The 26,679-nt window shown below is 43.5% G+C and overlaps 2 protein-coding genes across 4 annotated transcripts in view; one reads left to right on the top strand and one right to left on the bottom strand.

Annotated features, from left to right (window-relative positions):
* The window catches only part of CHST7 (carbohydrate sulfotransferase 7), a 65,903-nt gene that overhangs the window by 5,096 nt on the left and 34,128 nt on the right, over positions 1-26,679 (bottom strand). The window lies entirely within an intron of this gene.
* SLC9A7 (solute carrier family 9 member A7) overlaps positions 1-26,679 on the top strand; it is a 144,760-nt gene that overhangs the window by 115,447 nt on the left and 2,634 nt on the right. For 2 of the 3 annotated variants that reach the window (XM_015443697.4, XM_065538052.2), the window contains exons 13-16: positions 3,015-3,074; positions 6,976-7,039; positions 17,844-17,926; positions 20,796-20,901. In XM_015443697.4, coding sequence (XP_015299183.3) covers positions 3,015-3,074; positions 6,976-7,039; positions 17,844-17,926; positions 20,796-20,901 — 313 coding nt within the window. The remainder of the gene's footprint in view (positions 1-3,014; positions 3,075-6,975; positions 7,040-17,843; positions 17,927-20,795; positions 20,902-26,679) is intronic. The other variant, XM_015443699.4, reaches the window with a different exon arrangement.

The following is a 26,679-nucleotide window of genomic DNA, read 5'->3' as shown; positions in this document are numbered from 1 at the left end:
GATTTGTGAAATTGGTCAGTTTCATTTAAGTTGTCAAGTTTATGTCGTTTGTAGCATTCCCTTGTTATCCTTTTGATGTCTGTGGGGTCTACAGTGATATCCCATTTTTGATATATCTTCTCTGTTTTTGGTCAATTTTGCTAGACATTTGCCAATTTTATTGATCTTTTCCAAAGAACCAGCTATTTATTTCATTGATTTTCTGTATTGTTTTTCTAATTTCATTTTAATTGATTTCTGTTTCTATCTTTATCATTTCCTTCCTTCTGTCTGACTCTATCTAGACAGCACAATGAAGGAAAGTATGCCATTACTGAAAAATACATATTGTGTCAGCTCATTGCATTTTTCCAGATGTGTATAAAGAATGATTACATAAGTGTAGAAACTGACATTTACAGAGATTACATCAAAAGAAATTCCCTCCGAAATAGGGTAATAAAACAGATTAATTTTTCTAGTTTGTGGCTTGTGGTGTGATGGCCATGAATCATTTCTGTAACTAAGGTTCTTATTCTAAATTGATTCAGAAACCCCCTGAAGTTCAATTTGGTATTTTGACCCCGTGACCTCGATATGATCAGTACCTACTTATTCCTTACTTCTCCAGGCTACTGATAGAGGCCCTGATGAACTGTTAAGTAGCTGCTCAGAAGTCAGAAGCCCAGGGTGGTTCTTGGAGTTCACCATAAATAGGAGTTAGCTGTGTTTCTTACTATGGCTAATTTCAAGTCTGTGTATAAAATAAAAATGAATATAACTGTACATCCAAAGCCAGGTCACTGCTTTCCATAAATCCAATTTATCTTTTTAAATTGGTGTTTTGTGATTGGTATTTTAAAACATAATGGTAAAATGTGCAAATTGCTTTCTGTTAAAACAAAATATTTGTCTTAGTCTCTTAAGAGTTGTTATTGACAAAGGATGTAATTTTAGCAACTTAAAAAATGATCGTGGGATTATTTTGGCTGATGAGCCTTGTGTGTGTCCTGACCACATTGCGACAGCATGGTGGCGGTCTTCTAGGAGTCCTCAGCTTCAAGTAACACACACAAAACGGTGGAGATAGTGGGTGGGGTGGGGGGCCGGTGGGGGCGGTGGAACGACATACACCCAGGTGGCCAAATGAACTGTAACCTTCACATCCCAGAGTGTAGTAATATAATCATTCAAGGACAAGTAAGAATGCTCTACTTGGCATAATCCTGTTAGACTGAGAATTTGTAATAAAGCTCTTTCCAAGATAACATAAGGAATAAAGGCAGGGAGAAGCCCTGAGCTCTTCATGTAATAGCATTTGCAACTGGATATTTTAAAAGACCTTAAAGATACCACCTTGTAATCAAAGGCAATATCCTATAAGAGGAAGAGCTGAGGCTCTGGAGTCTAGCAGCCTGAGTTGGAATCTTGGCTCTACCATTTCTACCTTTGTGACCTTGGGCAACTTATTTCACCTGTATCCCTCAGTTTCCTCACTGATTAAATAGGGACAGTCATAGCATGAGGATAAAATGTGGTAATAAATAATGCAATGAAGAATTCTGTCATCAATGTACCATCTGACACATAAGCACTTAGTATATTTTAGCTGTTATTGTATTAATAGTATTAATCATAGCATTACAGCTGCTACTATTATTAATACTATTACTCAAGAGACAATGAATCTTACATTAAGGAATCTGGCTTGTTTTTCTGGTGTTTGCTATAATTTTTCAATGTTGTAGTAATAGAGTCTGATTTAAGTCACATTCTGAACATGTAACTAAAAGTACCACCTTAAGAAGCATCGTGTCCTCACTTGCATATGTCAGGGGATATTAGTAACATGAGAATTTGGGCATTGTCTAGCGAAGTAGTTCTCAATCTTTTTTTCATTATTGTCACCGCTGAGGAGCCTTTAAAAACTTTTTCCTCAATTATCTCCAGTGAAATTTTAGTATCACAGATCTGCTATGCCTCTCTGTCTGTGCTGTGGCACTTTGGAGGGCTACAAACCATTATAATATCTAAGTATTTTCTTTTACCTACAAGAACCAATTTTTATACCCAGGAGGGTGATACTGCCTCCATTGAGAATACGTGGTTCAATGCAGTGATTCTCAACTGACAGCAATTTTGTCCCCCAGGGGACATTTATTTGGCAGTATCTGGAGATGTTTTTAGTTGGCCACAACAAGAGGAAGGGGTCAAAACCTCAGCTTCTTGGTGGGTGGGGTTGCTACTAGTATCTTGTGGGTGAAAGCTGGAGACTCTGTTAAACATCTTGCAGTGCACCGTACGGGTCACCACAACAGAGAATTATCTGACCTGAAATGTCAATGCTGCTGAGTTTACGAAACCCTGCTCCAACATGATAGTAAGATTCAGATGCACTCTGAGTAACCCAGAAATTATTAAGGAAGGTGAAGGTGGACCATGTCAACTCAAAAGGCTACAAGCTAAAGAGAATAGCAGAAGCGAGGTTCCCGACTTTCAGGTTGATCCTGTGTACAACATGGTGTGCTTATCTGAAAAAAAAGACCATCTTTGTCTTCTTAAGTATTGTTGCTATTTTTCAATAATATCATGCTTTTTGTTCTTTCTGTTAAATATGTGTAAAAATATACGTAAACACTTTAAATATGTGTAACATTTAAGCAGCAATTTCTTTTTTTCTATTTTTGGTATCTTGCTTTATAAACAGATGAATTTCCGAAAAAAAATATGTAAATTTGTTTTCTATGAGGTATATTTCATCCTCTGATTTTATTACATTATATTTTGAGAGGCTCATCCTCATTCCTGATCAATCCTCATTTGATCTGGCTCCTGATATTGCTGCTTTAAATTTAAATTTAGTGGCCTCTCAGCCTCTCTGGGTTTTAGAGGATGGGGACAGTTTAAGAGAGGATATGGATTTATATTGAAAGTGAGAAATATTCTCTTATGGACATGGTCCAGATCATTTGCCCAGAGCTCCTGGCTCTCCTGTTGTCCCTGTCACACTCACATTCCCTTCTTCTGCTGCCCAGAGTTGGCGTTGAGGAGCCCTCCGAAGAGGACCAGAATGAACACCACTGGCAGTACTTCAGGTGACACAAGGGCATCCTCAGAAAAAATTAACCAGGCCTGGCTTTTCTCCTCTTTCTAACCTCAGATATTTCTCTTTACACTGTTTTTCTCTTCCTTCCTGCGTGTGCCAACCCCCACCCCTTTTAGTAAAGGTGCAAAAGGTTGAGTCAATTCTAATCATTTTTTCCACCCCTCCTCTGGGTTGATTGATGTGTCAGTGTTCTTGGGATTCTGTTTGCTTTCCCCACATTTAGGCAGTGTATTGCCAACACAAAGCCTGAGTTGTCAAGTGTTTCCTTTTTGTACAACTGAGCTTAGTGTTAAGAGCAGCTCATTTTCAGAGCCACACTTTCCCCACAAAATCCTGCTTATGATCTAGTAAATAAGGCTCTTAATTCATAAAGAGAACTAGAATTTTCATATTTCAACCATGACTGGGGTAAGGCTTACACCATCTTAATTAAATATCACTGCTGTTTTAGTTTTTCAGAATACATATTTGTGTACTTGTGCCTTGTCGTGGTGAACCAGAAGGTATGAATAATGTTTAATCAAAAAGATAAAGAGTCCTCTAATGCAGTTTGTTTCTTAGTATCCTTCCAAGTTTATGATATAACTATGCTTAAGGGTGGTGGTGTCTGGGCAAGCAAAGTACAAACTTTAATGTTTCTTCTTTCCTTTCTGTTTCTCTAATTGGCATGTTTTCTTCCTGATCTGATTCTCGGTGCTGATAGATAAATCAAATGCAAAATAGGCTTCAGCTCTGTTCTCAGCACTGTAAGAATATTTCACTTCCTTGAGGGCAGTGGTGAAAGCAGTGGGACATGGGTCTTGGGATATCACCAGGCCCCATATGTGCACTGTAATGACTCACATGAAATTACTTAAGTATTTAAGCTCACTGAAGTCAGACTTTTTTCTACACACACACGTTCATTTGTAGAGACTGACTTTGATACCAGCTAAATTGCAGAGGAAACCCTTTCCTTTGAAGCATGCCTTCAAGAAGGAAAGTCCTTCAGGCAAAGTGTAAGTTATTAGACTTGGGACATGAGCAAATTCAGGTTATGATATGGTGGTCAAGTTATATGAAGATATGTGTCTCATATTCCTCAAATTATTCAAAATCTTGACCATTCAGGGATTTTTTTTTTAGAAAAAATTATTAATTAAAATAGAATACTTCTAAACTTTCCAAGATTTTATGGCGTTTTATCTGTTAATCAGAATGGACAAATTATACCAGTAGAGAAATTATCAATTTTGGGTATTTATTCATTCCAGAATGAGCACATCAGTTTGCTTGCTTTATTTTTTCATTTAGTGTGGGATGTCCACATTTGTCTACTTCCTAATGAAAATAAAGATAATTCTGCCCATTCTGGAAAAAAAGGTTGTCATTTGTGTTCTTATGAACTTAGCCCTGATATATCAGGGGAATGCTAAAATAAGATCTAATAAAACAGCATAAAAAAGTTCCAGTGTCCTGGATCAAAAGCATTATACCAGATCAGGAAAGAGATACATAAAGTGGACAGTGACCTGACACTAGGAATTTCAGAAAGTTGGGAGACCCTAAAGTCTTCTGAGGCTTTAAACCTGCAATTAAAATCCTGTGCCTGGGCCAGGCGTGGTGGCTCACGCCTGTAATCCCAGCACTTCGGGAGGCCAAGGTGGGCAGATCACCTGAAGTCAGGAGTTCGAGACCAGCCTGGCCAACATGGTGAAACACCGTCTCTACTGAAAATACAAAAATTAGCCAGGCGTGGTGGCGTATGCCTATAGTCCCAGCTGCTCGGGAGGCTGAGGCAGGAGAATGGCTTGAATCCAGGAGACAGAGGTTGCAGTGAGCCAAGATCGCACCACTGCACTCTAGCCTGGGTGACAGAGCGAGACTCCGTCTCAAAAAAATTCTCAAAAACAAAAAAAAAAGAATCCTGTGCCTGTTCTTTCTTGCTGCCCGGTTCCACACCAAAACACCCTGGCCCATTCGTTTACCTCCTCTTCCCAGAGACCGGTTTGGTTCTGGGCTCTGCCCCAAGGGTGGGGCTTTTTGTAGGAAGCCACAAGGTCCCGTGTCATCCTTGGGGATTGGTCCAAGAGGCCTCAACCCTGCCAGAAAAGTAATTACTAAATCGCCCTGAAGTAAACAGCCTTGAAAAGGCGAAAAAAGTGCAGAATATTATTTGTGTCTCACGGCCCCGATCTGTTTTGTTTTGTTTTTTTTTAGCAGTAGCAAGCTGAGAAGCAGCTCTTTGTTTCCTTTCTTAGAAATCTCCTGTTCTGCACTTATATCAGTAGCAAGGCCTTCCAAGAGACTCCAAGGGCCTTCCCACACTCCTCTGTCTGTGGCAGGGCCCAGAAGGTCCTTTTAGGTTTTCTGCTGTCAGGAGTTTGGGCTGCATTTCAGACTTGGTTGATACCAAGTGGCTGCAGTGAAGATTGGAAATTCCATGGCAGATGTAGGATTTTCCTGGCATCTTTTTTCTCTGCCCCATTGCCGAGTGTTATCCATGTCATCCATGGCACAGTTTCCTGCCTCAGAATGAGGAAGGTGCAAGGATAAAAAAAAAAAAATTACCAGATGCATAGAGTGCCAGTTAGTATGTTACTAAGCCAAGACAACTGCCCTGGTGCTTTTATAGTTTTTGTTATAAATCAAGTCTTGCCATTTTGCTTTTTGTTTCTATCTTTAGTTGTTGCTCTCAAATGTGTGAGTTCTCAAGGCTATCTTGATGCAAGAGGGTATAGGGGCACCAGGATTGAAAGCAGGTCAGGACTCTAGTTAATGATATTGTTAAAGAAAATGTTATTCTGATATATATTAAAACAGTAAGGCAGATGTTGTTCAGGACCATCACGATTGGTATAGGGACCACTGTGATGGGGTTTTGCAGCAGGAGAGAGGAACAGGGGCCAGTGGATGGAGAAGTACTGAGAGGAAACATCAGGGGCAAGGGGGATTCTGGCTAAACTGACCCAACAGGATTCTTGCTGAAGACAGGCGAAGGGGATTAGACATCACCTGGGGGATTGTGGGGAAATGAAGAACCCAATCAGATGTTGGGGATAGGCCATTCAGATGTTGGGCTCTGGCCAAACCAACTTAGACAATCAGACATCACCTGAGGGATTGTGGGGGGATGAAGAACCCAATCAGATGTTGGGTTCTGGCCAAACCAACTTAGCAAGCCTCTTGCTAAAATTGGGTTATGCTGAGATGGACATGGAAGCCCAAAAGTCAGTGCCCAGTTGGGAAGTGAATTCCTAGGAGCCTGACGAAAGTTTGGTCAAGGAGGGACACTTTGTCAATAATGCATGTGAAGTATTTAGGGGAAGTATTCTGATATCTGCAACTTTATCTGAATGCATCCAAAGAAAAAGTAAGATGGGTGATAGAGAAATGGATAGATAGGTAATAAGGAATATACAATAAAATGTTGATGATAGAATCTAGTGATGGTGGGTATATAGGGGTTCACGCTAAAGCCTTTCAACATCTCCCTGTATATTTGAAAAAGTTGATAACAAAATGTTAGGGAAATTAAAGCAGACCAGGGCAGAAGTGAGGAAGCAGCACAGAGGAAGGGCCTAGTGCAGTGAGACCCACATTTTGATAACTGGGACCACTTGGTGCAGAAAAGCAAGTGGACAGTTGCCAGCATGTGTTGTGTTCCGGAGGCCTTGCTTAGAGTGGAAGCACATGGGATTCATTGCCCCTCTGACTCTCTGGGATCTGAAGTGGTATGCGACCTCTTTCTCATGACTTCTGCATGCTAGCCTTCCTCACCTTTTAGCTAACCACTCCTTATGCTTCGGGAAGATGGTCAGCCTCCGGGTTACTTACAGCCTGCATGGCTACCATGGGCCGAGATAATACTCTCTGTTTTTCTCTTTGTCTTTCTCCCTGGTGACTTTCAGAGTTGGTGTTGACCCCGATCAAGACCCACCACCCAACAATGACAGCTTTCAAGTCTTACAAGGGGTAAGTCACAAGAGATGCTTCTTCCCGGGGAAGACATTGGAGCATTCGCCACATGCCAGGCACTTTACCTAGATTCCCTCATTGTGATCCTGACAACAGCCTTATGAAGTATGTACTGCTCTCCCCATTTTGCAGATTAAAAGCTGAAGTTTGGGAGTTTGAGTCATCTCAGAGTAAGTGATGGAGCCAGGATTTGTCCCCAGGGTATGTGTTCTTAATCAGCGTTATGAAAGGTGTGAGCTTGCCAGAAAGAGTCCTGACTCCTCACTTTTCAATAGTGGATATTGGTTCTACAACTGGTTCTGAGTCTATCAGTGGTGCCCAGGAGAAAGAGAGCAATACGATTTGACTCTCCAGCCCAGGGATCTGAGGAAGAAAGGACAGACATCAGGTGCCTGAAGGCATTCCTGTTCCTCCAGGGCCTGGGATCCTCTAGGTGAGGAATTTGGAAAGGGCATAGTAGGGACGGCTTGCCTTTGCTCCATGAAGTCCAGGGTCTCAGGTGGGAAAACCAGGAGCTTGGGGCTGGAATCATGCAAAGGTTCATTTACTCATATGTCTGGCACTTGGGCTGGAAGGACCCAACCACAAGGACCTCTGACAGGAATGTCTGTGCAGGGCTTTTCCATGTGGCCTGAGCTGCCTGCCAGCATGGTGGCTGCTGGGTAGTTGGATTTCTTATATCATGGCTCAGGGTTCCAAAAGCAAGTGTCCCAGCAAGCAAAGTAGAGGCTATATCACCTTTTCTGAATGAATCTTAGAAGTTCTACAGCATCACTTCCATGGCTTTCTATTGCTTAGAAATGCATTCCTAAGACCAGCCCAGATCCAATGGGAGGGGATAGAGACCATAACCTCTGGATGGGAAGAGTATCAACAAATTTGCAGACAAGATTTGAGGTTGCCGTATCATCCCTGTTGTGCAGCTGTTGGGATGATTTTGTCTCTAGGTTTGGCTCTTTACCCAGGTCAGCATGACCTGGGCAGGCAAGGTGGGGAAAGGAGAGTTATGATAGGGGCAGAAATGTGTTACCAATATATTATTTGACCTTGGGAGTCAATAACTATGTCATTCAGCATTGAATGCCCAGTGCTGAGCACAGTGGCTGGCACATACGGGAACCAGATAGGTGTTTGTTGGGTGGATGAGGGAATGAGAGGTGCAATGTGCAACAGGCAGCTTTACTGACCACATGTGTATGTTGTCCATGAAACCCTATTCTTTTTTTTCCAGTCGGTTTTGAATCTGACTCATCATTGCACTTAATCCTAAATCCAGTCTGCAGCAGACTTCAGATTCCATAGGATCTTCTAAATGATTCCATCTACCAAATCAGATTTAATAAGGCTGGCAAAATGTGGTGCTGTGTGGAGGTCAATGGGGTGCCACTGTAGCCTTTTGTGGTTTCTTTCTCTTTAAAGGTGGCCACAGCCTGATAAGGCATTTATAGCATTGATGTCCGTTCTAGGTCCCTGCTCAAGGGACACAAAGCCATGACCTGGAAAGTTCTGGACACTTTGGGAAGAGTTTTCAATAAGCTTCATTGGAGATTTGGCGCCCACTTTAATGAGCTCCAGAAGACCTTTGAGATGATCTTAGACTTGGCCATTATGTCAATTGGGAACATGTGGTCTCAATGAGAAGTTCTCTGAAAATTTGCTGTTTGACTCTAGCTTTGATTAAGGACTTTAGAAAACAGGAGTTCAGGAACTGAGCACCTTGAAGCTAATTTAGAGTATAACAGTTTGGGAGATCTTGAAACGCATCCTAAGAAAAACCCAGGGGAAAACATGATGGCCGTCCTTATTTCACCAAAGGGAAGATAACGGCTCTGGTAGGACATGGCTGCCCTATTCTAAAGCATCCTCCACAGAACTGTGGCCAGTTTACATTAATTTTGTAAGAAAAAAAGGCCAATAGCAGCTGGATCGTAAGATTTGGAGAGGTTTCATCTTGCTCCGGACCATTCAAAACATCCCCACCCGCTTTGCTGTTTCCCATTGCTCCTACCTCTGCATTCAAGCATCTGTAACAGGAAACAAGTGAAAGGATTTGGCTGGTCATGTAGTAGAACTTACTATGTATCACATAAGCCCCGCACATTGGGAACACTGGGCTTGTAATTAGATTCAGTAAGAAGCTTACTGTCACTTTTCTGTGGAAATGTTTGAATGAGAAAGCAGCAGGTCCAAAGTGCTGAGGGTTCTTGTATTTAGTCCATGCAGTGACAGCTAAAATAGCCCCCGCCCCTAGGTGGAGTGAGTCTCAGGAACCTCCCTGGATGGGCCTGGATGGATGAACTCAGTGTTCCTGTCAGCTCCCAGAGGGCCCCTTGGGCTGAGAGCACTGCACATGTGGTGTTGTCAACGAGCTGGCAGCCACTCATGCTGCACTCCTAATGGCACCCTGTTTGCCACAGCCCTAGCCAGAAGCTGTGTCACAGCTTCCCCAGACCGCCTTCCTTCCAAACCTCACACATGGTCATGCAGAGGGCCCCTCAAAGTCAGTTCCACTGACCTTTTGAAAGGTTTTCAAGATTGTTGTCATATGGGGAAAAACATGCAAACTTCAGGCTTGGTTCTCCAGGACACCCTCTTAGAAATGACTCACGCCCTTGTGCAGAGAGGACCTTATTTCTCCAGTTCCTCCTGGTCTGACCTCCTCATTCTAGTGAGCCACTAACAGCAGGGTTCGGTGCACTCTGTGGTCATGAGAAACAGGAAAACAGAAATAAATGGGCTTCTCATTTTTGGGTGAAACCCTGGGTTCTTGCAGTTTCCCCTGAAATAGATCCAGGTCACATGCTCAGTGTTGTCATGAAACTGAACTCAGAGGTAGGGAAAGTCCAGATGTTTGTTCTCTACCAGAGAAAAAAAGGGCAGTTCTCTTTACCTCATTTTCTAAATAATCGTCCTAAAAACAACAAACAAAAAAGTGACATTTGACGGGAAGGCATGTCTTATAATGAGCACAATTCTCCTCGCTGGTCTTGAAGCCCAAGGCTATAAACAGAGTCATGGCTAGGGAGCTACAGAATATTAGCTCATGTGGGAAAAGGAAGGGAGCTGTTGGCTAGAACTTTGCTTCATGTGGGGAAAGCATAAAAATATTGTGGGCAGACTTCAGCTTTGTGTCCCTGGCAAGTTTGACTCATTAGAACAAAACAAGACCAAAAAAACTCAGTTGCTTTGTTTCTCTGGAGGTCTTGGTGACTTTGCAACCAAAACAAAAACAACCCCAGCTGGAGGCAAGCTGCCCAGCCCTGGGGGTGGCCTCCCACCCCATTAAACAGGAGGACTTTTCACACCAGACCAGACAGCTGAGATTTCTGTTGGCGGCACATGCAGACACATCATTCACTTCCTTCCCTGAGTTTACAGAAGAGCACTCATTGATGAGGCCACTTTGGAGCAGCTGAGAGTGTGAATCTGAATTTATCCCAGTTTTACCATATCAACAGGACAAGGTCACAAGCCAGATATTAATGGAGTGTGGAGGAAGGGAAACCACCAGTGCCTGTGTATATGTACACATATGTGTGTGTGTCTGTGTGTATGTAGTGAAAACTGTAGAAAATCAGCAGTTTATAGTTGCGTTCATATATGACTTTCTGAGCAAGTTAGAATCATTTGTTTCTGGGTTCTCCTCGTTTTTTTGTTTTTGTTTTTGTTTTTGTTTTTGTTTCTCCAGGCTGAAATCTGACACCTGTAAATCTGTCACCTAAACCTTTAACTTCAAACAGTTGCAGAGGTGCCTTTCCTCCAATTGCTACTCTGTGACCGCCCCCATCTCCATTTTTTTTTGTGCTTCCAAATGCCTCCCTTGGCCCCTGATTTCCCTTTCTGCTCTTCCTTTTCTGTTTTCTAAAAACTCAGAGTCAAGATCAGTTTATTCATTTATTTGACAAATAGTTATTGAGCACCTGTTCTGTTTCAGACATACTTTCAGGTTCTGGGAAAATATCTGCAACAAGATAGATGAATCTGCATCCTGAAGGGCTTGATGACAAGGTGATAAAGGGCGAGGGTGGAGAGTGGCAGAAGCAAGATAGTGGAGACACTCAGGCCTCACTAGCCCCACTGAAGCAGAATCTGCATTTTAACAGTGTCTCCAGGGAATGTGTACATTTTACCATTAGAAAAGCCCCGATATAGGCAATGCATAGCTCTGGAGAGTTTTAAGCAGGGAAGAAAACTATCTGTGTATCATGGTCAGAGACTTGACTCCGGTTTTTTTTCGTTTTGTTTTGAGACAGGGTTTCCCTCTGATGCCAAGGCTGGAGTGCAGTGGTGCAATCACAGCTCACTGCAGCCTTGACCTCTTGGGCCCAAGGGATCCTCCTCCCTCAGCCTCCTGAGTAGCTAGGACCACAGGAGTGTGCCACTTCACCAATTTAATTTATAAAATATTTTTGTAGACACAGGATCTTGCTTTGTTGTGCAGGCTGGTCTCAAACTCCTGGGCCAAGTGATCTTAACCCTCCCAAAATGCAGGGATTACAGGCATGAGCCCACTGTACCTGGCTGATTCCGTTTCTAAACCCTCTTATTACCCTCTGCTGAGAAATATTGGTCCCATTATCCCAATGATATAACAAAGGCCCTGTATTAGTCCATTCCCACACTTCTATAAAGAACTACCTGAGACTGGGTAATTTATGAAGAAAAGGTTTAATTGACTCATAGTTCTGCAAGCTGTACAGGAAGCATAGCTAGGAGGCCTCAGGAAACTTACAATCATAGCGAAGGCAAAGGGGAAACAAACACGTCTTACCATAGCGGAGCAGGAGAGAGAGAGAACAAGGGGGAAGTGCCACACATTTTTAACCAGATCTCGTGAGAACTCACTCACTATCACAAGAACAGCAAGGGGAAAGTCTGCCCCATGATCCAGCCACCTCTTACCAGGCCCCACCTCTAACACTTAGGATCACAACTTGAGATGAGACTTATGGGGGAGGACACAGAGCCAAAACATATCAGGCTCAGGCTAAGCGTGGTGGCTCATGCCTGTAATCCCAGTACTTCAGGAGGCTGAGGCAGGTGGATCACCTGAGGTCAGGAGTTCAAGACCAGCCTGGCCAACATGGCAAAACACCGTCTCTACTAAAAATATAAAAATTAGCTGGGCATGGTGGCAGGCACCTGTAATCCCAGCTACTTGGGAGGCTGAGGCAGGAGAATTGCTTGAACCCAGGAGGCAGAGGTTGCAGTGAGCTGAGATCATGCCACTGCACTGTAGCCTGGGTGACACAGCGAGACTCCATCTCCGAAAAAGTAAAAAAGCATATCAGGCCCAAATCAAGTGACATCATTTATTTACTCCTCTGCTCTGTATTAGTTGTCTGTGACTCCTGTAACAAATTACCACAAATTTGGTGACTTAAAACAATAGGGTTTTTTTTTTTTTTTTTTTTTTTTTTTTTTTTTTTTTTTAAGGGACAGGGTTTTGCCATGTTGGCCAGGCTGGTCTTGAACTCCTTGGCTCAAGTGATCCACCCATCTTGGCCTCCCAAAGTGCTGGGATTATAGGCATAAGCCACCATGCCCAGCCAAAACAATGCAGTTTTGTCATCCTTACAGTTCAGTAGATCAGGTATCTGGTGGGCTCAGCTGGTCTCTCTGCTTCCAGTTTTTCAAGGTATTGGCAAGCCTAAGCTCTGGGGAGAGAAGCCACTTCCAGGCTCATTCAGATTGTCAGGTTGTCATAGAATTCAGTTCTATGTGTTCTTACTGCAAAACCAGCAACAGTGGGGCGAGTTTTTGTCAAGCTCTGAATCTCTCCTGCCCTTTCTTCTACTATATTCCTTCCTCTGACTCTTTTGCCTTCCTTGTCATTTTGTGTGTGTGTGTGTTGTTGTTTTTTTTTTTTTTTTTTTTTTTGAGAGAGAGTCTTGCTCTATTGCCCAGGCTGGAGTGCAGTGGTGTGATCTCAGCTCACTGCAACCTCCGCCTCCCAGGTTCAAGCAATTCTTGTGCCTCAGCCTCCTGAGTAGCTGGGATTACAGGTGTACGCCACCATACCCAGCTAATTTTTACATTTTAAGTAGAGACGAGGTTTCGCCATGATGGCCAGGCTGGTCTTGAACTCCTGACCTTGAGTGATCTGCCCACCTCAGCCTCCCAAAGTTCTGGGATTACAGGCGTAAGTCACCATGCTTGGCCCTCCTTGTCCACTTTTAAGGGCCCACGTGATTGTACTGGGCCTACCGGGATAACCTTAAGTCCATCCACAAAGTCCCTTTTGCCAGGTAGTGTAACAGGCTCCAGGGATTAGGCTGTAGAAAGCTTTGGTGGGGTGGCCATTATTCTGCCTACCATATGCTCCATCCCTGAAAAAAAAAAAAAAAAGTAAGCTGTTCTTATTAGTGTGATGACCTTAACTTTTTAAAACATCTTTTAATATTATGTAAGAATGGAATGAAATGTAACTCTACACAGATATCATTATGTATTCATTCTAGAAAAAGCATTTCAAAAATAGGACTGTTTGCTATTCCCCAGTTCTTTAATCAGCTTTCTTTTTCTTCATTACATTTGTCAGTCAATATGTATTTGTCTGTCTCCCCTACCCCTACCCCCCTCCCCGCAACCCCCGCCACCTTCACCTTCTGGAAAGAGTGCTCCTTGAGGGCCAGGTGCTAAGTTATATTCCTCTTTGTGTTTCCAGCACCCAGCATGGTGCCTGGCACATAGTAGGTGCTTAATGAATGCAGAAGAAATAGACACTCATTGTTACATGCTCAAAAAATGGTAATAAGCAGGGTTGGTGGTATTTTCTTGAAGGGGCTTCTCTATTAATAATGGCAGTAAAAAGATGAAAATTCCTTGTGTAAAAAGCCACACAAGATAGCCAAATGATGTTAATGACTAGGCTTTTTTTTCCCCCCAAACAAATATGTGCTTGAAATTATATATCCAGTCTTTGGAAATGAACTTAATTAGTAATATGAGCTCTAACTACATGCCAGATTCTGGGTTAAATATTTCACAAATATTTAATCAGCACAAAAAGTCACATGGCAAACAATAATGAGTCAATATTTGTTGAGTGCCTGCCACATATCAGGCACCATCCTAAGTCCTTTAAATGAAAAACGTTTTACAGTTCTAAAATAAAACCTTTTTTCTCTACATTCACAACACTTGTAATGCTAAATATATAAGGTCTTTTTCTGTACCAGCCAGTTCTCCAATTCCCAATGAGTACTAACTGGACCTCCTACAGTTTAACTCACTACCTACCTGGAGTTAGCATCAGATCCCATAGGTTAAGGACTCAGTCCCACAAGACTCTCCCCACTTCAGACACCAGTTGCAAGTCCCAGGTCGTGACCTGCACTTCAGACTGACTGGCTATGGGGGGGTTCCCACCCCCTCCTCAGGTTCGATGATTTGCTACAATGACTCACAGAACACAACTTTTACCATTACCAGTTTGTTAGAAAGGATACGATTCAGGAATAGCCTAATGGAAGACATGCATAGGGCAAAGGATGGGGATGGGAGTATGTGGCGCCAACTTGGAAGCCCTCCAAATTGTGTCATTTAGGGTTTTATGGAGGTTTCATTACATAGGCATGGTTGATTAAATCAATAGCCATTGATAATTAACTCAATCCCCAGTCCTCCCCTCCCAGGAGGTTGGGATGGAGCTAAAAGTTCCAATCCTCTAATTACATGGTTGGTTTCTCTGGCAATCAGTGTCCATTCAAGAGTCACCTTATGGGCTGGGCGCGGTGGCTCAAGCCTGTAATCCCAGCACTTTGGGAGGCCGAGATGGGCGGATCACGAGGTCAGGAGATCGAGACCATGCTGGCTAACACGGTGAAACCCCGTCTCTACTAAAAAATACAAAAAATTAGCCGGGCGAGGTGGCGGGCACCTGTGGTCCCAGCTACTCGGGAGGCTGAGGCGGGAGAATGGCCTGAACCCAGGAGGCGGAGCTTGCAGTGAGCTGAGATCCGGCCACTGCACTCCAGCCCGGGCGACAGAGCGAGACTCCGTCTCAAAAAAAAAAAAAAAAAAAAAGAGTCACCTTATTAGCATAAATTCAGGTGTGCTTGAAAGGAGCTTATTATTAATAAAAAAGATGTTCCTCCCACCCCATCTACTCAGGAAATTCCAAGGGTTTTAGGAGTTTTGTGTCAGACAAAAACCAGATATATATTTCTTGTTCTATCACAACATTCCAGCCTCATAATGCCCCTAGAGGTAGGTAATTATTAATATTTCCAGTTTACAGATGAGGATCCTGAACCACAGAAAGGTTAGGTAACTTGCCCAGAGTCACACAGCAAGGCAATGGCAGCGGCACAGTCAGGACCCAGATAGTCTCTTGAGAGAGCCTGTGATATCCACACCTACACTTCTTGGAGTGCTGTGTCGCTTTTGAAACATTTCTTAGAGAAGCCGTGCTTCTGCACAGGCTTGAAAGATGAATAGAGGTTGGCCAGGTAGGTGTTCTGGGTGGGAGAAGGTGAGAGGAAAAAAGAATGCTCCAGGCTCTAGAAGTTGCCTGAGCTAAAGACATGAGGTGTGAACCCAGGTTTTGAGGAGAGACGAGTTGAGAGAGCAAGTCTGCTTTTTCCGTGGACAGCACAGGAATGGAAAATCCAAGAGTCACCAAGTGCAGCCAGGAAGGAGGCTCCGCCTGTTCCCACAGTGACCCACAGGAAGGGCTCTCAATGGCTTCTCTGTGATGGCAGCCCCAATCATGTCATGAAGCATTCATTTGTTGCTTGTCTTCCGGGTCAGCTTTAAAAAATTAGTTCTGTCCCACAGAACTGCCCTGATTTCCCCAAAGCCACCATATGTGGATTTATCTAAGTTCTTCCTGTACCTAATCATGCTTCTGGCACCATCTCTTGGAATAAGAAGTTGTTTAACACCCTTTTCACAAAGTTACGCTTTTGATTTGTCCTGAATTTACCCCTTGTAGCCTCTAAGCATTATCTCTTAGTTTCTTACATTTCAGGATTTGCTGTGGAGTCTGAGGTCACTTTATCTTATTCATGGATTGCAGGCATATCTTTCAGTAGCCTGAGAAGACCTTTTGTTAGTTTGCTGTCAAATAGAAGCCATTCCCTTGCTTTACTCATTTTAATTGTCTCTTTTGGGGCTTATATAAGTCTCTTGTAGCTTTCTTTTTTTTTTTTTTTTAATTTAAGTTCAGGGGTTCTTGTAGCTTTCTTGAGATTAAATGGCAAGAAATTAAGTAGTCCGGTGACAATAAATGCTTTGTGGTTTTGCAGAGGTTAAGATGACAGAGTAGGGTTCATTGTTTTCATCACTGATTAAGGGAAGAAGTAGAAGAAACTGACTCTGGGGGACTCATTTTGTGCCTGATGGTTTATAGTATCCTTCCTGATGATGTTTATCATTGTGCTTTTTCCTTAGTAAAATTCTACAGGCACTTAGAACTGAGAGCTTAGAGCCTATTACTTTATAAAGAACCATTTAATTTTTTCCATTTTATGTTTGCCTATCAAAAAAGTCATCTGCTACTTTTCTACTTAGTCATGTCGCATTTGGGAATCTTCCCAGAGTTGTCATTGGGTTAGCAATCAGTCACCCTGCAAATGGAGGCATTTCTGTGCTCTCTCTCTTCCATGATTTATAAAAACGTAAAATCAAATTGGTCTCTGGAGTCTCTCCTTGTTTGTATTTCCTGAATCACAGACGGGCCTATTTAACTGAGCTATTTCCATATCCATCACTAAACATTCCTGAAATACCGAGGGGATTCAGTTTTTTAAAATATCTTTGCGGTTGGAAACTTTAGGAGTGTATTAATAAATAGTGCTTGCTAATTTCTCTCCTTTTTGTCTATGTGCTTCTCAAAGATCTTTGATTAATTATTGGTGTTGCCATTGCAGGTAGAATTTACACTTGCCATGATTTAAAACTACTTGTAATTTTGGTTCAAGTTGTATTTGGTGATTGTCAGTTGTCCCTCACTTGCGGAGTTGCCTCTCCCTGTAATATTAAAGAGAATGATGATAGTAACAGCTTCGCAAGCAGTCTGTGCTTTCAGAGCCCCAGTAGTACCCTCAAATTGCTGCAGTCGATCTGAGTTTTATATTAACTGTGCTGCTTCTGATACTTGCACAGAACAGATTTCCTAAACCTTAAATGAATGTTTGATTTTGCAGGTTATTTTGAAAGTTACAAGGTGGGGATGTTTAAATTGGAAGGGCATGAGAGTAGCAAGGAACTTGCTACTTGAGGGTAGATAAAATAACAGAATTGTTAGTTCGGGCTCATTTCCCCTGCTCACTGATCCCACCTTCCTAAAACTGGTGGGGAAACAAGTACCTTACCACCTGGAGCACAGTGTAGGTCCCTCTGGGTAAGGACCACAGAGAAGCCTTAACTAGTTTGTCAGGATACTCAACAAAATGTGGTTTCCACAGGCCTGCTTTGGGGATGGGAATTGGAAAGTTGCTTTTAAAAAAGCTTTTAAAAATATTCTCTATAAATCAATTTTGGCCTGTTAGGATCTAGACTATTTTAGGGTAATGAATCTGCTGAAAGATACTTCGAGGAAAATTGCAATAAAATTGAGTTTGAGCTATCCACAGACATAACCCAGCCTTTTTACTTGGGAGACTGTTTTTCTGCCTTTTGAGTTTATTTAATTTCTGCTCAAATGCTACCTCCCAATATATCTTTGAAAGTTTGCTGACATGGGATGTTTGACTGTGAGCTCCAGAGCTATACAAGTGATTTTAAAAGTTTTTTCTCCCCTTTCTTTGAGATCCCTTTTGTACAACTAAGCATGTGCCCTCTTGTTTGTTCCCAGGACGGCCCAGATTCTGCCAGAGGAAACCGGACAAAACAGGAGAGCGCATGGATATTCAGGCTGTGGTACAGCTTTGATCACAAGTATCCTTTTAAGTAGCATCCCCTGTGTCAGTGAAACATTGGGGATGAAATCTTGTTGAATTGTCAGTGAATGACACCTGGTAAGTAAGGAAAGATGCATGCTTGGGACAGGGATAGTTCGTCCTCTCATGGAACATGTGCATTGAGCATTCAACCATGGGTAGTCCTGGTGAGTATCTGGCCAAGAGGAATGTTTGCATATCCTTAGAGTAATTACCCCACAACCTGGTAGACTCATGTAGTTCTTAAGAGCTTTGTGTCCAGGGAACTATGCCTTTTTAGGTGATTAGATTAAAATTACACAATGAATCATGCTGTGGTCAGAAAAGGAAGTAGAACTTCAGCTGTTAATCCCTATGGGGAGGATAATTCCTATTGGATGAACTTGGCCAAGTCTGATCTTGTATGATCTGACATTGGCATAACTGGACCACATGCAGGGCAAACCCTGTTCCTGTAGATTCACTTGCTCTCACGTGAAAATTAAAAACCAAAATCTTAAACCCTCTTGGTTTTTTTGTTTTGTTTTGTTTTGTTTTGAGATGAGGTCTCACTCCGTTGCCCAGGCTGGAGTGTGGTGGTGCACTCGGCTTACGGCAACCTTCCCCTCCCGGGCTCAAGCAATCTTCCCACCTCAGCCTCCCAAGTAGCTGGGACCACAGGTGCATGCCACCATGCCCAGCTAATTTTTTGTATATTTGGTAGAGAGAGAGTTTCGCCATGTTGCCCAGGCTGGTCTCAAACTCCTGGGCTCAAGCAATCTGCCCGCCTCAGCCTCCCAAGGTGCTAGGATTACAGGCATGAGCCACTTCGCCCAACCCCTCATGGTTTCTTAAGTTGACATAGTCATCAAATGGGCAGGTGGCTTATTATATATGGTCTTTGGAGATGCTGAAAATGTTAAAAATTTATTGAAGTATGACAGATATACAGAAAAGTACACAAATAATAAGTGCTCAGTAAATTATCACAAAATAAACACACTAATTTAACACCGAACCAACCAAGAAACAAAATTACCAAGGCTGGGCATGGTAGCTTATGCCTTTAGTCCCAGTACTTTGGGAGGCCAAGGCAGGTGGATCACTTGAGCCCAGGAATTATAGACCAGCCTGGGCAACATGATGAAACCCTGTCTCTACAAAAAATGCAAAAATTACCCAGGTGTGGTGGCACACACCTGTAGTCCAGCTACTTGGGCTCTGTCTCCAAAAAAAAAAAAAAAAAAAAGAGAGACAGAAACAAAATTGCCAACCCCCTCATGCCATGACTCAATTACTACTCCTTCCCCCTCCCCAAATGTAATTGCTCTGTTGACTTCTAGCAACACTTAATAGTTTTACCTATTTTTCAACTTTCTATAAATAGGATTATATAGTATATATATTTTAGTGTCTGGCTTATTTGGCTTGACATCATGTGTATAATACAGCCATGTTGTTATGTGTAGTTCTAGTTCATTTGTTCTCATTGTTCCATAGTATTTCTTATATAAATATATTACAATTTATTCTATTATTGATGTACATGTCTTTTGATGTACATATACATATTTTTTTTGGTAATCTACCCAGGAGTAACATTGCTGGGTCATAGGGCATGGGTAGGTTCAACTTTAGAAGACAGTGCCAGTTTTCCAAAATAGCGGTACTACTTTACACAGTCACTTCTAGTGTATGAGAGTTCCAGTTACTCCACATCCTCACCAACATTTGGTGTCGTCAGTCTTTTTAATTTTAGCCATTCTATTGGGTTTGTAGTGGTATTTAATCATGGCTTTAATTTGCATTTCTTTCAACTTTACAATATGGTGTGAAATTGATCTGCGTTCAGTAGAAACCATACTTTGAATACCCATACAACCATCCTGTTTTTCATTTTCAGTACAGTATGTAATAAATTACATGAGATATTTAATACTGTATTATAAAATAGGCTTTGTGTTAGATGATGTTGCCCAACTGTAGGCTAATGTGAGTGTTCTGAGCACCTTTAATGTAGCCTGGGCTAAGCTGTGGTGTTTGGTAGGTTAGGTGTGTTAAATGCATTTTTGGCTTATGATATTTTCAACCTAATGGGCTTATTGGGATGTAACTGCATCATAAGTCGAGGGGCATCTGTAGTGTGTAGAGACCAGGGATGCTGCTCAATATCCTACCATACACAGAACAGCCCCCATAACAGAGAATGATCTGGCCCTAAATGTCAGTAGTGTTGAGGTTGAAAAGCCTTGTGTTAGCGTCTAGGAGAGAAGCTATGGGTAGAGTGAAGAATGGTCCTGTATGGGAAGTTGAGAGATTTACAGTCTGAGTAACCTTACTGAAATCATTTGATGTTGCCAAGTCTCAGTTTCTGCCTTTGTAGTAGCCCCAGGCTACCCCTAAGGTCCTGTCCAACTTCAACATTTCCACCACCTGCCCTCTGGGTAGAGTGGCTTAACAGGAATCCATGCAGAGAACAAGAGCAGAGGGGACACAGGGGCTGCAGCTCCCCACTCCAGGGACACTATCTCCTGTTTCCAAGACCTGGAGCCAGTTGTGTGTCAGAGGCTGAAATGCTGATTGAAACCAAAACTTACATTCAGCATGACAAAGGGAGAAGGGGGATCTAATTTCTAATTAATCAAATACACGTTTGAACTGAAAATTGGGAATTACCAACCCAAGAGTTAACAGTTACTATTTAAGGCTGATAGGGTGTATCTTACTCTTTGATTCAAACTGTTGCATGTTACAAGTATTTTGTGTATTGTACTAGTGAAATGGGGAAAAGAAGGTTTTTGTGGGTGGAATGTCAGGCGATTTTTAAGCACATTTTGTTGTGTATATGTTTTCTTTGCAGCCATTTTTCCTTAATTCCCATTTTAAAGTTACCTGAAGCCCATCCTCACACACAGCGGCCCCCCACTAACCACCACGCTCCCTGCCTGGTGTGGCTTGCTGGCTCGATGTCTGACCAGTCCCCAGGTGTATGATGTAAGTACTGCATGTCAGGGTTGGAGTCCTGGTCACCATGCCAGGGCAGTGTCTTACATAAGAAGAAGAAACCATCATACTTATGCCTCCAAATCCACAGATTTTTGCTTCTCTAATAAGCTGATTAGAAATGGCCAACTTACCTATGTTTATAGATTTTGCACAGTAACAGAGAAACCTTTTACCAGGGTAATGGGATTCCCCAACATCGGCAGCTGTGGTATAGTAGAAAGAACACTGGATTTGGAATCAGAGCCACTGGATTGGAACGCAACCCCTGACAGGCCATAGATGTGCTCTGCATCTCAGTTCTTTTTTTTTTTTTGAGACGGAGTCTCACTCTGTCACCCAGGCTGGAGTACAGTGGTACGATCTCGGCTCACTGCAACCTCTGCCTCCTGGGTTCAAGCAGTTCTTTGCCTCAGCCTCCTGAGTAGCTGGGATTACAGGCACCTGCCACCACACCTGGCTAATTTAGTAGAGACAGGGTTTCACCATGTTGGCCAGGCTGGTCTTGAACTCCTGACCTCGTGATCCACCTGCCTCAGCCTCCCAAAGTGCTGGGATTACAGGCGTGAGCCACCGCTCCAGGCCTACATCTCAGTTTTCTAATCTATAAAATGGGCCTAGTAGTACAGGCTGGCTGGAAGCATTAAATGATGAAATACATGAAGATACCCTGAACCACAAAACATGCAAGGATTCCTTTTCTAAATAGTTTATGTTGATATGGTTAGGCCCTTTCTTTCCATTTTCAGATTCTGGAAATAGACTCAGCACAGTATGAAAAGAACATGTACACTGGTGGACATCTTAGATTTAGGGCTGACTCCTGAACTCCTGGTGTGGGTTGCAGGGTACAGGGCAGAGAGGTAGAGAGAGCAAGGTAGCTACCCACGTGGAAGGAGTAGAGGAGAGGTCAAAGGCCTTCCTTCATCCCTCCTCGGCCATCCTAATCATCTTGTCCCTAACACAGTCATTATGCCCTGGAAGAAAAGAATTTCTCAAATTTGCATACAGCTCTAGAGTTCACAGAGGCTAAGTTCATTCTTTGGGTCATACCGTGAATCGGCAAGCACTGCAGCATTACAGAGAAGGAAAGTGCATCTCAGAGAGGATGTGAGTTGGCCCCGAGCTCACAGTTAGTAATTAGCTGGGACCCTCATGCAGGTCTTCACATTCTTAGCAAATGACCTGCAGTTTACTTGATTGGTGATGAGGAGGCAGAACACAAAGCCAAGATCTGATAGAGAACGGCCCTAAACAGGTTAAGTTCTAACGAGGGGTAGCAGGGTTAGGAAAGGCAGTGCACATTCATGTGGTACAGAGGGGAAAGGGATGTGGACACCATAGCTAGGTGGGGGCGCTGGGGCGGAAAAGAAGGGCAGCCACATCAGAGCAGCCGAGATTGGAGGATGCAGCTCTTTAAATGGCACACTCTTCCTTCAAGAACAGGGATGACAACTGCCAAGTCACCGTGTGTCCTAAACCCGCTGCTGCAGAGAGTAAGCTCTGTGTGTCTGTCATCCCTAGGCCCTCGGACCCCTCCTTGGCCCCCTCAGAGGAAGGTGACCATTGAAAAGTCCTGGTAGGCAACAACAGAACTTTACGCTTAGAAACTCAGCTGGGCTGCTGGGTTTCGCCCGCTTCGGAGCAGGTTCTGCCTGGTAAAAATGTAGTTCTGCCACAGCTGTTGCTTGGAAATTTCACCAAATGTGACAGCAGCATTCATGTGTCTTTCTCTTAAAGACAGTTGAACTTTCAACACCCACGGCTCCTCCCCATATAAAAATGAAATTCTTGTGCCACCTGCGCTAAACTGGTTTTAAATGACAAAAAGAAATATGTAGGATGGTGAGAACACCATTTCCCTAGAACTGCTCCCAGTTTGTAAAGTGATGTCTAATGCTTGTGGTAAGTTTTAAATGTAATATGTCTCAGCCTAAATAATAATGCTAGTTACCTGTTAGGTTAGAAGGACACAGACTAATAGATTAAAAACTTAGTTTTGTAATTTCTCATCCTGCTACTAGCTTACTTAAGAAAAGCTGTCTTGTGCTGAATGCTGACTGGTTTGCTCAGTTTGGCCCGCTGTCTAAAGTGGTAGTAGGGACCCTTTACATACATCATCGGAGACTAAGGGTGCTGACGGCATCTCCACTTCTCCCACTAATGAAGCCCCAACTGTGATTACACTTTCTGATCTTAAGTTTCACTGGGTTTATATATATAAATTTGTCTTCTAACTCTAGTCTCTTCTAAACACTTTGTAAAACTTTCCATCTTAATTGGGTTTTAATAAGGATCACTTTTCATGTCTATGTAATAGTAAAACAACAAATCTACTATTAAAACTTTATAAAAACCTTATGTAATCTGAAGCTTACTAACCAGTCCCTTGCCCATAGATTAGGAATATCCGGACTAGTTTGAACTCGGCGTAAACTCAGTAAGCTTAGAATTGCATCAATTTCAAGTGCTTCCCCCAGCAGTTCAAGGGACTCACTCCAAGTTTGCTTCGGGGGGTCATGTTTCGGCTGTGACTCCCCACAGCCAACCTAAGACTGAGTGACTTGGGCTTCTAGTGAGAATCACCCTCAGTCCTGCTGCTGCTGCTTTTAGCCGGGGTCCTGCCTAGGGTCTCAGCCAGCTCCAGACATGGTGGGGCCTGCTGCTGAGACAGTGGGAGCAAAGGGTCTCTTCAAAATTATCAGTGGAGGAACCCAAAATTGACAGAGGTGAAGGGGCTCACTGCAAAGTTTAGTGCTGGGTGAGGGTCTCAGATTGGGCAGTTCTCATGGCTTTTGACACCTGTTGCATGGTTCTTACCAACCATCTAAAAGGTGTTTTCTACTTTGCCAAGTTTATTTGGAGATTTCTAAGATGTTCATCAGTCATTATTTCCACTAACGTTAAACCACTTAGGTGTGGTATCCACCTTCCTAACAATGTTCTTTCACTTTTGAAAATGACCTCTGGTTATTTAAAATGCACACGTCCCCACACACTGTTGTTTGCAGGTGTTTTCATGGTGATTTCACTGCATTTTCATAGCAGACTTCATTGCACAGCTAGTTACATGATTATACAGACCTTCAGCGTAACAAAACAAACTTGTGTCAATCCTATCATCTAGAATTCAAGGGAACAGATTGGTTTTATCATCTGCATGTAACATTATTAGGCTTTGATGTCAGAATCACTCTCCATGGGTTGTTCATTTGTTTTTTCAGACAGTCTTGCTCTCTTGCCCAGGCTGCAGTGCAATGGTATCATCTTGGCTCACTGCAACCTCTGCCTCCCAGGTTCAAGCGATTTTTGTGCCTCAGCCTCCCGAGTAGCTGGGATTACAGCTGCGTGCCACTATGCCTGGTTAATTTTTGTATTTTTTGTAGAGACGTGGTTTCACCATGTTGAGCAGCCTGGTCTCAAACTCCTGACCTCAAGTGATCCGCTTGCCTCGGCCTCCCAAAGTACTGGGATTACAGGTGTGAGCCACCACGCCCAGCCTCTCCATGGGTGTTTTTTGTTGTTGTTGTTTTTTTTTTTTTTTGAGACAGAGTCTCGCTCTGTCATCCAGGCTGGAGTGCGGTGGTGCAGTCGCAGCTCACTACAACCTCTGCCTCCCCAGTTCAAGCGATTCTCCTGCCTCAGCCTCCTGAGTAGCTGGGATTACAGGTTCACAGTACCACGCCTGGCTAATTTTTGTATTTTTAGTAGAGATGGGGTTTCACCATGTTGTCCAGGCTGGTCTCGAACCCCTGACCTCGTGATCCACCCTCCTTGGCCTCCCAAAGTGCTGGGATTACAGGCGTGAGCCACCGCGCCCAGCCTCCATGGGTTTTACTATGGCCTTGTTTCTGAATGACCTTTCCTTGGGTACTATGTCTGGGCTTGGGAGTTTCGCAAATGCAACGGGCTGACATCCAGTTTTGTTTTCTCCTATCAATGAATTTAGGCTCTGCTTCCCTCTGCAAAGAGTGAAAGCGGACCACATCACAGTTCATGCCCAGGGTTTCCTCTGTGGTGCTTTGGTGGGCTTTCTTTCATTTGCAGAATTACTCTCACCTGCAGTTGTCCCATGTTTGCCTCTGTCCTTCCATGGCTCCAAAGCTTGAAGCAGTAAAATATGTGCCAGGACCATTTCCCTGAAAACTGGAAGCCAAGAGCCCTGGCAGAGAGATTTTGACAGAGATGAACAAAATCATTATGTTGCACATGTATGAATGGGAGAACTGGGATGTGCTGAGACAGGGAAGGTGAACTCCCTGGGAGCTGGAAATTCGGATGGGAGACATAAGCTACTGGCTGGGCGTGGTGGCTTATGCCTGTAATGCCAGCACTTTGGGAGGCCGAGGCGGGAGGATCACCTGAGGTCAAGAGTTTGAGACTAGCCTGACCAACATGGTGAAACTCCCATCTCTACTAAAAATACAAAAATTAGCCGGGTGTAGTGGCACATGCCTGTAATCCCAGCTACTCAGGAGGCTGAGGCAGGAGAATTACTTGAACCTGGGAGGCGGAGGTTGCAGAGAGCCAAGATTGCACCATTGCACTCCAGCCTGGGTGGCAAGAGTGAAACTCCGTCCCAAAAAATAAGAAGAGAAAGAAGGAAGGCTACTGTAAAGCAGATCGAGTTTCAGGACTTTCTAAACACTGGTAAAGAGGAAATTTGGGAGCTTAGAGCAAGTTTTAGAACTGTGCTCTGAGCATCTGCCTGAATACAGGACTTTTATCTCATTGGGCATTTGCACCCTGCTTCATTCCAGTGGGGATGTGAAGCAGCAAGTGAGAGGAGTTGCGTGCTTGCTTGTCAAAAATGCTGAAGCATTAGTTAAGTGGAGTCACACTGTAGGCTGTGTGTGGAGAAGCTGACATCACTGAGAATGCAGAAAACAAGTATGTGATTGGCGCCAGTGAGTACACAGAAATAAGTCTGGGAGAGGAAACTCAACCCGTGAGTCTTCCCTAGCTGGTGCATTTACCCAGCATTCACTTAGCACCTACTATGAGGTAAGCACCATTGAGGAAGGTGCCAAGGTGTGGAGAAGGAGGTCACTGCCCTTTGGTGTTTTTCACCTAGATGGGGAGTCCAGGCACTGACCTGGGGGAATCTGCCCATGGCCTTGGGCAGTGTGACTGTGCGAGGGCCCTGAGGGGGTCAGAGAGGCCAGTTCGGCACCCCAGAGACTGTCTCGTAAGAGGATACAGGACTTCAGATCAGCTTTGAAGGGTCAGTGGGAAAGAGGAGAGAAAAAAATCAGTTTACCCAGCGTATTTGACACTGTGTTTGCCCTTCTAGAAGGCAGTGCACAGTACTCAATAGGCCTCAATGCAGCGGGGGAGCTGGTTTGTGGCCTTGCCCTTGTTTTGTTGGTTAAATCCATTGGAGGAAGAAGATCCTGTCTGACCTCATGCCGTCTCCGGCACTCTTGCTACCATCTGATAGTTCAAGTGCTTGCGACTTTGCTCTCCCTCGATCATTTGATTCATCCACCTGAGGATGTGGCGGGTGGGCTTCCTACCAGGGTTTTCCTGTGGGGAGATGACCGGGGAAACAGGGAGGAAATCCTAATTATGGCTTGTCCTCTTCCCTGAATTACTGTCTAGGACAAAGAGTAGTTCCAATGTAAACAAGACGGGTTGGAGACGGTTTGTATAGGGCCGGAGGCCCATCCAGAATGCCTACCCAGAGAAGACAGTACCTAAAACCTGTTTGCAACGTTTGCCCAATTACCCTACTCTGGCCTTTCTTTGTGTGTTGAGAAGCTGGAAATC

The sequence above is a fragment of the Macaca fascicularis genome, chromosome X (assembly GCF_037993035.2).
Source record: "Macaca fascicularis isolate 582-1 chromosome X, T2T-MFA8v1.1".
Classification (NCBI taxonomy): Eukaryota; Metazoa; Chordata; class Mammalia; order Primates; family Cercopithecidae; genus Macaca; species Macaca fascicularis.
Note: the sequence above shows the minus strand (reverse complement) of the source record. Positions and strands in the feature narration are given on the sequence as shown.